The 13234-nt window shown below is 35.0% G+C and overlaps 1 protein-coding gene across 1 annotated transcript in view; it reads right to left on the reverse strand.

Annotated features, from left to right (window-relative positions):
* The window catches only part of LOC121408412 (RNA-binding protein Musashi homolog 2-like), a 48533-nt gene extending 36685 nt beyond the window's left edge, over positions 1-11848 (reverse strand). The window contains exons 1-3 of the mRNA XM_041599888.1: positions 11520-11848; positions 11181-11221; positions 8586-8667 (exon numbers count right to left, since the gene is read on the reverse strand). Coding sequence (XP_041455822.1) covers positions 8586-8667; positions 11181-11221; positions 11520-11581 — 185 coding nt within the window. The 5' untranslated portion in view covers positions 11582-11848. The remainder of the gene's footprint in view (positions 1-8585; positions 8668-11180; positions 11222-11519) is intronic.
* Positions 11849-13234: the final 1386 nt, after the last annotated feature.

Below are 13234 nucleotides of genomic sequence, written 5' to 3' on the forward strand. Positions count from 1 at the left end.
ATTTTTTATTATCATTCTTTCTTTTTTTGCTATCTACATATCATGGATGATTCAGCATCCCAATATTCCCCAACCCCACCTACCTAAAAAAATAAAAATATTGAAATTCAACTCTCCTTATTCACGCACTTGGCAAATGACAAAAAGACAAAGCTTCGGTAATTGATCGACAACTAGTAAGTGTATGTATGACCATGTATGACTAGATCTATACTCAGCCGGTTAGATTCGAGACAAGCAAGAAAGACTAATGAGATTAGATGGCCCATTCTGACCTATAAACCTATTGGCACCTGCCTGGCAATTAATTAGAGAGAAGTATACTCTTAATCAGAATAACAAGAAGTTCAATAGCTCTCTTCCTGACCAGTGCTAAAAGCCTTTTAACCCGTTAATGCTCCATGACACAGTTTTACTAAACATTTGCATGTACCACATCAAAAGTACAATCAAGCTTACATGTATACAGCTGTAACATTTATACACTGTAAAAACTGTGGTGTTAAAACTGACACCAATTGGTGTTAATAGAGGACCACACCCTGAGGTGTTAAAATTACACCCTAGAGATTGAACATAACACCAAAGAGTGTAAATGAAACAACCAAAGGTGTTGTACAGTGTAATAACACCTATAGGTGTAAAACTAACACCACCAATTTAACACCTGTGTAAAAGAACTGGTGTGGTCCTCTATGTACACCGGTTAACACCACAGTTTTTGCTGTGTAGAAATCTGTGATCAATTGAGGATGGATTATATTTCTACACCGAACAGCCCCCCCCCCCATAACATTTCCATTGCTATTCTCTTTATTTGCCTATAATTCTAAATTCTTATAATCCTGTTTGTACAAAGACCAGAAACATTTCCATTATGTCCACACTCTCTACCTGTTTTCTTAATATTTGATCCTCAATTTTTATATAAAAAATAGAAATCCACAAAAATTATGGAAATAAATAATTAAGTTTTCAGTCTTTTTCATTATTATTTTTATCATTGATTGAACCTTTTCTTTTGAATATGAATCAAAGTATCACCCAAAAAAGTTTACCAAATACTGTACCAATACACTTTTGATGATAAAAATTTTAATGCACTTTTGATGTTCAAAGCTTGTCAAGATGTATTAACAGAGCTTTGAAACGACCATTTATTTTTCAAAAGAAATGAAATTAATGATCATCACAGCTGTATTGTTTTCTCTCATTAGAGGTTAACAAACACGAAACCAAAACTTTATGCTAGTCAATGGTAAATTACCAGCAATAGATTTATTATGAGCCTGATGAAGACAAAGAACTCCTAGCAATGAACAGCGGTGAACAAGTTCATAATAATTATGTTCGTTTCAGTTGTGATATTAAGGATTAACAACTGCTATTTCAAAAATACTCTTCTCTTTCATTCATTATTTACAGTATAAAATTATTGCAAGTGAAAAAAAATGTCACATTTTTGTCTGGCTGAATTAATAATAATAAGAAATTACCCATGGAAGCCACTTAATTTCTGAAAACTGTTCTCCATTGGGCCCTGTTATTATTTTTGCTATTCAGGAAATGGAGAACCATTTGTATAGAATGTAGCCATGTGAGGGCCTACATGTACACATGTACATGAGTGTGTAAAATTTTTGTTTTGTCTAATTGATTACGCTGATAACAAGGCTTTGTTATTTGTTGTTCGGTCTGACAAGATTAATAATCAACTAAGCAACAGGAAGTTTTTGACATTGCTTTGTGTTATTATGCAAAGATTCATCACCTCCAATTGCTGGCTCAAAATTCTTTGACACAATAATGTAACATGATTTCTTAGAAATAAAGGAGAGCATAGCATAAATATTCATCTGCTAAACAACTTTCTCTTCTCAAATGTTTGTGGGTTCTTTTTTAGATTTACATTCAAAAATATAAATCAATGATCATGTATGTTAACTGAATGAATACAATAGAGAAATAGCCTAATCAAATGAATGAATGAATGAATTCATTAATCACTTTATGAATTGGTGGACAAGCATACAGACACTTGAAAAACACAGATGGATAGGCAAAATGGATGGATGATGAACGAGCAGAATTACTCAAAAAGAGTCAAATTAAATATCAACTGACTAATAATGATAAACAATTAACTGATAACAAATTTTAAAAAATAAGTGAATCTAAACTCGAACAAAATCTTGAACAATTCTACAGTGCAATCAAATGAATAATATAAGCCAAATACCAAAATAAAACTATTATCTAATTAGATGAATAAAAAAATAAATTAAAAAAATATACTGTATGTTTATTATCTTTGATAAAGCAGCCTCCTATGAGTATGATATGTCTCTTTATTCATGCTTTCCTTGTCAGAAGATGAACATTAAATATCAAGCTTGAGGTAAGCTGGCTCCTTTATTAATCATAATAATAAAGAGGATCAGAGGAGAATGAATGTACAGTGTACATCAAAGAGCCTCAGGAGGAAATATAACCAACACGGAACTAAAACTCTTCAGGTGTGTGTTTAAACAAGGGGTGCTTTCACATCTGCATCATCATGAAAATACTTGTATTAAATGAAGAGAACTTATTCAGGGGGGCTGTTTCATCAAGATTTATGAGTATGGAAACCTTAATTTTTGTTGGTTGTTTTGCCCGTCAACAGAATATAATGTTACCTGCAACCTTTCAAGAATCCTTGATTAAGTTCTCCTAATTACATGTAGGCATATGGTTAATATTATAATGGAAACATTTTGTTATTGTTGTTGTTGTTGTTGTTGGCTGTTTTGTCCTGTTACCAGGGCAGCTACTACTGTGATTATGGCAACATTACCATGATCAAGTCTTTTATGGGGTGGGGTGGACACAACAGGCCTCAAAATACAGATACTTCGTATCTACATCTAACATTCACACTAGACTTAACCATAACAAAGGTGAGCCCGAAACAACACTTTCAATACATTTTCATAAAAAGAAGTTATAAGCAATGAAACAACAAACACTCCTCTACATATGTAGCTTCATATGTATGTTTTTGTAATTTGCTTTCTACATCACATGCCACCTTTCAAGAATCCCTGTTCCCTGATAATGTTCTCCTAAGCAATCTATGGAATTAGTATTTTGTGGGTATTCCTCAATATTCCAAGTACTAAGTTTCACATTAGCAAAATACCACTTATTTTTGTTATCAGGTGGGTATGAAACACCCAAGGACTACTATTCATTTCTCCTTGATGTTTGTACATGTAACACAATGATGGTTAGTTGCCCGATTGCTTGTGCGCCTTACGCAAATGTAGAAAAGGGAGAAATTAACCCTACAAGCAAATGAAAAGAATGATAGGCCTTTGTGTTGGAAAGATGTGAGATTATGTGTGTAGGAGTCTGTTTAAAAAATCAGAAAAATGTGAACTACATAATACAGATATCAATACTATTTACACTCCGGAACATTTATACTTGTACATCCCATACTTATGCACCTCTAGAAGTACAATATTACAGAGCTTTTAAGTTTGGCTAATGCACCCTAAAAGCTGGAATATTTATATTTCTGACTCCTTACAAGTGGAGAATGAGGTTATTAAAGAAAGATTTACAAGTTTGCAAACAGTTCTATTCATACCACAGTTTACCAATTATAGCCATACATGGGTCTATGCACAGAACAAATTGTTGGTGATATCTTAGTATTACAAGAACTCCCCCCAATGCAACAAACACACGAGACCAGTTGAATGTCTTCTTCTCTTCTGGATAATACTACACTACACATTGCATCAAATGTTGGAGGTCTTATGTAAAGGCACATGTATGCAGGAGGGCCAATGTAAACATGTTGCTGAGCAATAGAACGTTCTTTCTCCCGCCAAAGAGGAATAGGACAAACATATCAAACTGACTTTACAATCTCCCAGTTGATTCACACACTACCTCACCCCTATCTGAATCTCTCTCCCTCATCCCCCCCCCCCTCCTCTCACACCACCACCACCTAAACCATTCCCCTCCCCTCTAATGGTTTGACAAAAGAGAGCTTTTAGCTCTAGTCCCATGCAGTCTTTGCTCAATCCAAGGACCCAACACGTTTGTTGACTCTCTTTTTAGCACTCTGTTTGTCGTTTTTGTTGACCAATCCTGTGACTAAGCTCCAACTCTTTCTATCACTCATTAGCCCAAGCCAATTACACTGTATAACGTAATAAGCATTTACTCCCAGAGAGGGTGCCATTCAGAGCCATCCCCCTGCTATTGTGGAGCCTGGCCCACTATTGGTTGGGGAGAGGGTTTAGGTTGATAATTGAACTGAAGAAGTGTCCTCTTCAACTTTGCCCCTTTTGACTTGCACTCAAGAACCACTTCTAACCCACCTCCAATATTATTGATCACCTCCACATCTAGTTACAGCACAACCCAAACTCAACATTGGCAATATCATCATCCCATTCCCAAACCATACATGTTCACAGGGTTGTTGGGCAACATGATGGAAATCTCTGTACACAAACACAAATGAACATGTATAGGCCTATAGTCCGTAAATTCATCATCTGACCAATACCGTTTTGCACATACATGCCTACAGACATACATTTGGGTTGCCTTTCTAGAACTTTCTTGATTGCAATGTAGCCCTACATGTATGGGACAGAATTCTTGTACACTGGGAAGCGAGCACGACAATATAAAAACATCCACTGCCATTGGACATTTGTCTTACACTTTTCTAATTGTTGTCAAATTTGCTCACTTGTGCCAAATTTCACTCATCATTGTCAAATTGTGGTAAAGTATAGAAATAAACAAAAAATGTATCAGTTCAGTGGGTTATAATCAAATTGATCAATGATAAAAGTCTGTATGTTTTATTAAGTTTTTGAATGATCATTCTACTTCCACACTAATATTATTTCCAATAATGCAATGTAAGCGCTTTGGGCCTTATGGGAAAAGCACTATATAAGTAGTATGTATTTTAAGTATTATTTAAGAACCTTACAAGCATGTTGATTTGATAGAAATATTTACGAAGCAGTTTTCAGCAGCTTCTTTTTGCCTTAAATATTTACGAAGTTAGAATTACATACATGTACAAAAAATTACATGCTGAGTTAAGAATGGTAACTATCAACTGAAGACCAATATTCAGTTACTAAGTGATTTTAAGATTTGCAACCTATTCTTACACAATCAGGCAAACATCAGTATTGTTTTAGTGTTTACCTTTCATATGTCCTGTATGAAGTCATCATCATTTAAGACAAAATTTATAATGTTGATTGAAAGAAATTGTTCAGATAGCATCAGCTCTATATACTTCTATTGAAAGTGACCGTTGTTATCAGAATTCAGGGGTCCCTAATTCATCCTTACCTATGACAATGGAACTTTTCGCAAGTTCGAACCTAACAGTATGCATCTTTTTTATTATGTGTACTTGTCAGCAATTGTAATCTACCATACATGTACGTGTCATTCAACATGTATGTTGAATGTTGCTTTATAAATAATGCTTAGGCCTACATATATCACAGAAAAAATATGTAGGCTTTAAGTACTGTACTTTTCCAATCTCATCAACTGAAAAGGCCTACATGTACATGTATCAGCCTTGAGTCTATCAACCCAACCCACTATTTAGGGGAATTGGGGGAATCCCAAATAAGGTCTACTTCTTTTGTGCAATTATATGAGCAAAGGAGCCTTTATCTGCTTATAAACATGTACTGACAGTATATTGTTCAAACATTATAAACATAAATCTCTGTGAACAGAGTAGATAACCATGTAGTAAACTATCATGAATTTTATTTCTAATAGTAACCTGGAATATAAATTTGGATTCCCTTTACAAACAAATTATTAAGCAAAGCAGAAAGTATATAGATAGCAGATTATTAATAATTTGAAATTTAAAATGGTCATTACTAACAAATTGCTCGCTAAAGTAGTTTGACACAAGCAATCAACCATGGACCTTATACTCAAGTGTTGAATTTGATACAAGAGCATATTCATCACTAAATTCTTCATTCTTGTGTTTTGTTTAAATTATTAATAACAATTTTTGAAGCACTGAGAAACTCAGGCCCTAATCTCTTTCAATCCATTCTCCTTTACTATTTAATAAGCTTCCATTGGTTCACGAATGCAAGATCAGGCTGGGAAACTAGAGCAATTACTTCCAGACAAGATTTAAAATCGCACACAAACACACACCTATCTCATTAGCTAATCTCCAATAACCTTCCACTGTATAACGGGCCACAAACCCTTGTATGTTATTATCACAATGAAGCTATATGGTGAGAATGGATTAATCAATAGATAACTGTGAACACTTGTATGGCTGCATTACTATATTGAATTCACATCAAGTACAAAATAAAAAATGCTTTTGAAAGCTCTACAATCACGATATTTCCAGACCAGTGGAGGGCAAAAAATAGCATTCCATACTTATTCTTTGTTTAATGAAATGGACTCGCGAGGTATATGCAAGGCATGATTTGTGAGTGGGTGTCATTCCGTCCCTAGATAGTTATCATGATTTGATTTAATCCTTGATTTGATCTATTTAAAATCATCAAAGCATTCTCATCAGGGCAATATACACAAACATCAGATTCAAGCAGAAGACCTTTAAATACGAGTACCGGTATTATCAACAAGTTTACACACATCTACTGATATAGTATTTTGATAACATTAAAATGAAGACACAGCCTGGTCAAAATGAAGTTCAAATATACTGTTGCTTCTCAATTTTGGACAAGATTTTGAATCTTGGCTGATTTTGACAGCCTACCTCCATGGGAAATGAAATATAAGTTGGTATATTGATTTAATGTCTTCCTGGCTAAGTTCCACACATATGTATGATCAATGTCGCCTGAATACAATGTACCTTGTAAAATGATGATGTTAAAAATGGGAAACCCAATCTATGATTTGCATTTAATGCCTCCGGCATTCAATACAGTATCCTGTTTGGGGAAGGGCGAATAAAGTATTTTTTTATAGATTTAGTGCGGGTTGAATGAGCCTACACGATGGTGTTCCACTGATTCATGACTAAAAACATGGCAACAATGACTGTACAATATCTCTGTTCAAAGTCTGCATTTCAAAGTTAAGTTCATTCACAGAAATGTTTGAGTATGAAAATGTCATATGGCAGTGACGTGGATGGCCAAGTAAATAAGTCTTATACTGTTATTCAGCTATTCACTAGCGTACCAAGGGGGGAAGGGCAGACTGCCCCCCTGACGAGTCACAACCCATGCAAGAGACCTATCCCTGCCCCCCCCCCCTGACGAGAAGTTGAAGACTTTTTTTTTTGCTTGTCATTTTTTTTCTGCTGTGAAATTTCCTCTATATCCTGTTGAGGACCTTTTTTGCGGAAGATTTTGCCCCCCCCCCCCTGTAAAAAATCCTAAGTACGGTACCAAGCTATTTTAAGTTTTATTTCATTTCTTAAATCATAATATGTATGTCAGTGTTACACATTCCAAATACAGAACATTGAATGCATGCATACCACACAAATATTTTAACCATTTTTTGGTTGTCTGAAGGACGCATTTGTGAATTTCTTTTTGTTTTTTATATGCCAAAGTGTTACTTAAAACGAATCACAAAAAACTTGCGATCAATGGCAAGTCAATGTCATGTCTAATAATCAATAATTAATAAAACTTTGCAATTAAATAATGGCAGGTCTTTTATGGCCCACTTCTAGCAACAGAAGATGACTGATGAGTAATTATTCAATAAAATTTGAAATTTATGGACAGTAATTGAAAATTTGCAAGTGATATTCGCAATTGATTGCAACAGTAAGGTGTAGCACCTCCTAAGTCATACAGGCTAACATTCCCCCTTTTAAACAGTCTATTATCGGCAATAGATTGCCGCCCATAAGAGCTTGTTTCCCTCCTGATCAAGGTAACGTGGATGAGAGCCAACCGCAATGACTTGGCTCATACAATAATTCATAAGATTATCTCAATTAGCCTTTCCAACTAGCAGGTGTCCCTATTAGAGAGATTAACGCACCTTGCTTGCACTATAACACACACTCTCTCTCCCTCCTCCACGTTACTGCATTCAAACCTACACACTCCAAAAAATAAGGGGATTAACACCTGTAGAGTTTTGAATTGTTGATTCCCTATCTAATTCAGCAATTAAAACTGAGGTCTCATTCATTCAACACTAGCAGAAAGTACACCACTCTACATCTATGATCTTTATTCTGAACATTTATTTTTATTTTTTTACTATTCCCCCTGTAATAACCCTAATTAACAGTCGACCAGTTGGATATTTTAATCTTAACTGTATTTGAGCATTCTAGGGGGTTTCCATTGCTTTTCATCATCTCCTGGGGCCAGTTGCATAAAATTTTGCCATAAAAAAACTCTGGAAATTTTATTGAGTGATTTAACATGTAATTTTCAATGGCATAATTTTGTTTGCCAGATATTTTTTTTATGGCAAAAGTTTTATGCAACGGGGCCCCTGGAACTAGGTTGTCTATGCAAATCTAGTATAATTAAGTGGTTCTTCCCTACCTGGACTTTCTTGTTGTAGTATCCCTCATGATGACACATTCTTTCACCTCTCCAAACTGAGCAAAATACTTTCTTAGACCATCTGAAAATAAAATATGTAAGAATATTTTTTTGGTTATTATTAGGGCTTACCACCAGTCTCTCTCAAAATGATTTTAAGACCAATTTAACAAAGTTGACCGAAATAATTGAAATCAATAAACCAAGATTCTTCTCATATCACCAGTCTGAGAAAAGAAAAATGATACCCCCCCCTCCCCCAGGAAAAAAACAAATAATCATTAGACAGAAGGATTACTAGGAGTGGTTTGAGTTCAGGGTTTAAAACTAAAAAGTTTAGGGATCCCTGACAGGGTATATAAAGTAAAGTAAACAACTCACTAAAACATAAATTTAACACCAATTGAGCCCAAGGCAACTTGAGTTAGGGTCTACAATACATTGTACATTTTACTCAAATCAAACATGATCAATGATTTAAATACATCAACATTGAACCACATTGCCCAACAATCTGGGTTTAGTTTAGAGTTTAACAGAGAAAATGCAAGCATAAGTACCTGCAGTTGTAGGAAACAATTTCATGAAATGAAGTCTTTAAAATCAAGGTTAATTGTCAGTTGGTCACCATTTCATGGTAGATCTAGATATAGTTTAACTTTAATTACGTAAACCTATATCTGTAAAATCAAGAAATCTAAGCTGAAAATTTACCACTGACTGAAGATCACCAACACAGATTAGCAAGTGTGTGTGCTGTGTATTGTAAATATTGATTAAAAGAGACCCACATCTGGCTGTGTACATGTAATGTTTTGTAAATTTCTTAGCAATTACAAATTTTCTACCACAATATTTTGGCCCAAATCTTTTTTTCATACACATAAACACTTCGGTGGTCATTCTTTACAGAATAGTATATTTTTGTGTTCAAATGAAGATTCATGTACATGAAGGCAATACCCTGGTTAAAAGTCTGGATAACCAGCTGTACACTTAAATCAAAATCATTTAAATCTTAACTTGATATCGGCAATCAATTTGATATTAACACCTTTTTCTTTATGCAAGCTAAGTACAGGGTCAAGTAATACTTAGGAAAGTGAAATAGTTAGGTAGTGAAATGGGGAGCTATACATAACATTCTTCCACAGCACAAATCAGGCCTGACACACATACATATAGTTTTATTTACTTATCTTTTTCCAAACAAAGATAAATGTTAAAATCATAACATATCTGCAGAGCAGCAGAGAATGGGTGTATTTTCGGCAGAGTTCATCACATACATGTACTGCAAAGCGTGTGCATGTAGGTAGTATAGTAATGAGTTTATTCATCCTTTTAATGCCATTGTAACATTTTAATTCGATAACAAAACATGAAAAATTGAAAATGGTGAACTATATTCAACTTCTTCTTCCATTTTGATAAAATAATTGCACCCCTAAGTTCATGTATGCCTTTGTCCTTTCTGTAAAAAAAATGCACTATATAGCAATATTTTAATACTTCCTCTATAAGGGTTAAATATAGTACTCGTCTTTGCCACATGATCAAATTCCAATTCACAGTAGAAATTTGTAAGTTAGCATTTTCCGTAGTGCCCCTAAATAACTTGCCAGATGGCCTGTCATCTTAGCAGGACTATACACACATCCTTTCTTGGTTCCGAATCTCATTTTATCCACCCAACATACGAAAGAATCATATTTCATTGACTAGCTTGGGATAAAGGTCAGTGCTTGTTCAATACAGTGCTCTGACTTCTTTGCTTGGGTCTGAATGCAAGTGTACTTTCAAAAGAATGATCGATTAAATACCTTAGTATAATTTTTATTTCATACATTCATTTTTCACAAGTTCATATTATTCACATATTTCAAAAAGCATCTTCAGGGAGTAGGCCTATTACTAGTTACTTTTTACTTACTTAATAGTCTGATCTGACTTTAAACAAGTGACAATATACATAGGCCTACAACTGCATTAATAAACAAAACAATATCTTTAGTTTTAATGCAAGCTATACATGTATTTGATCATTGTCTTAATCCAAAAGACCCTATGTAGTATCAATTATATTCCACAATCATTATTTCATCTTCAAATATCACACTTTACTTAAGGTAATAATGCATAATTATGTAAATATACTAGATTATGTATATGTGGAACAAGGTTTCTGTCAAGCCAAGGTAAAGCAGTTTATACTTTTGCTGCAAAACATTTTTTGGTGGTTTTTTTGGTTAACATTCCAAAGACATTTATCATCTTTTCTGTTTTGACATGCATGAAAATGACTACGTCCAGTATAGGCCTATAACTCTTGACATTCATCTAGGCATATATATTTATCCAGGGAATAATTTGTTAGAAATTTCACGAAAATGAATTGCAAGAAATATTTCTAGTAATTTTGAAAATAAAATGGAAGGAAAAATCAACCAAACAGTGAATCTATATTTCATGTAAACGTGGCTACTACAATTCAATGTTATTATTGAATTGCGTATGCTGAGGTATGAATGAAAAATAGACTATATACTACGAGGGTAGTACATAGTATTTCCTTATCCATGATAACACCCTTACCTGTGCTTGTATCCCAGCTAAGTCCTCCGACAAACATTTTCCTGTGAAAGAGATAAGAGAATAGTCATCTGTAATATCCAATTCATAAGATATATATCCATCATCGTATGCATGAATAATTAATTCATAATCCAAAACAAGTGTAGGCGATCGCAGGGGAAATTCTCGCTTGATGCAACGTGTATGGGCATTCCATTGTCAACGTAAACCAGCTGTTGTGTAGCGCTTTCGACACGAGAGAGATCGGGCGATAGCTGGGAGACAAAACCAGCTCAATTCCTCCACGTTTGAGCCACTTTATTTCCGAATTTCAACATTTTCACAACAATCCATACTTACCCTGGATCATGATTCCCATCTGCATCGTGTGTACTCGCGTTTTGCTGGCTTGATGGATCCATTTTTTTTCCTATAGGCTACTAAAACCTTCAACTAAAAAGGCCCAATACTACTGTGAATTGGCGAACGGTCCTCCTCAATAAATGGGTATGGGAACTACTGCGCGTGTACAGTCGAGTCGCTGGCGATGGTTATTCTCAGGCTCTCTCGCTTGCTAGCCTACGACCGCTCCGTATACCGTGTCCTGATGATGGTAGGCTCGCTGTTCGCGTTCAACATACCCGGCAAAACACAAAGAAGGCTGAACGTCAGTGACCGGCGATTGATGGGGAGCCCTGTTCGCTGATTGGACGGCTGTTCCGGTCAAGTCCCGGTCACTTTGCGATATAATCAATGAGTAGTGACGTCAACGATGCTACGATTTCCGACACTCCTACTTTTTATTTGCCTCCACTCCCCCTTTTCTCTTGATTTTTCTCTTTCGATCCTCTCCTTCCTTCCAACAGCCTTTTCACTTCCATATGCATGTTGTTCTACTACTATTTTTCATATCATATATCTCTATAAATTTAGTTCGAATTGTTAACACTTAAAATCATATGAGATACTGAAAGCGGGAGAAATATATATATATTTATTCATTAATATTTATATATACATCATACATACATATATATATATATATTAGCATTACTATTATTGTCAACTGTTGCTATTATTATTAGTAGCAGTAGTATAGAAGAAGTAGTAACAGTAGAAGTAGTAGTAGTAGTAGTAGTAGCAGTAGTAGTATAGTAGTAAAGTCGTAAAGTAGTAGCAGTAGTAGTAGTAGTAGTAGTAGTAGTAGTAGTAGTAGTAGTAGTAGTAGTAGTAGTAGTAGTAGTAGTAGTAGTAGTAGTAGTAGTAGTAGTAGTAGTAGTGGTGGTGGTGGTGGTGGTGGTGGTGGTGTGGTAGTAGTAGTAGTAGTAGTAGTAGTAGTAGTAGTAGTAGTAGTAGTAGTGGTAGTGGTAGTGGTAGTGGTAGTGGTAGTGGTAGTGGTAGTGGTAGTAGTAGTAGTAGTAGTAGTAGTAGTAGTAGTAGTAGTAGTAGTAGTAGTAGTAGTAGTAGTAGTAGTAGTAGTAGTAGTAGTAGTAGTAGTAGTAGTAGTAGTAGTATAGTAGTAGTGGTGTGTGGTGGTGGTGGTGGTGTGGTGGTAGTAGTAGTAGTAGTAGTAGTAGTAGTAGTAGCAGTAGTAGTAGTAGTGGTAGTGTAGTGGTAGTGGTAGTGGTAGTGTAGTAGTAGTAGTAGTAGTAGTAGTAGTAGTAGTAGTAGTAGTAGTAGTAGTAGTAGTAGTAGTAGTAGTAGTAGTAGTAGTAGTAGTGGTGGTGGTGCAGCTGCTGCTGGTGCAGCAGTAGTAGTACTGTTGTCATTTTTAGTTGACTTTGTCGGCTTTTATCATTCTATAGTTCTTAAGATAAAATAAAAATCATCAGTTCGTTTACTCTTTCACAAAACAGTTTATCGCCACCCAAGGGAAATATAATTATGCTTTGCACGTTGATATACATGATATAATACTATGGACCAATTATGATAAATGCCAATATTAAAACAATTTCAAAAGATGAAGAGGGATTCCTTTTTGTTTGATAAAAATTGTAAGGCCTATATGGTCCCCTTATAGATAAGCCTACAATGCCCCCCAAAACAATAGCAAAAATTAATCATCGATTTTG

This window comes from Lytechinus variegatus, chromosome 2 (genome assembly GCF_018143015.1).
Source record: "Lytechinus variegatus isolate NC3 chromosome 2, Lvar_3.0, whole genome shotgun sequence".
NCBI classification, from domain to species: domain Eukaryota; kingdom Metazoa; phylum Echinodermata; class Echinoidea; order Temnopleuroida; family Toxopneustidae; genus Lytechinus; species Lytechinus variegatus.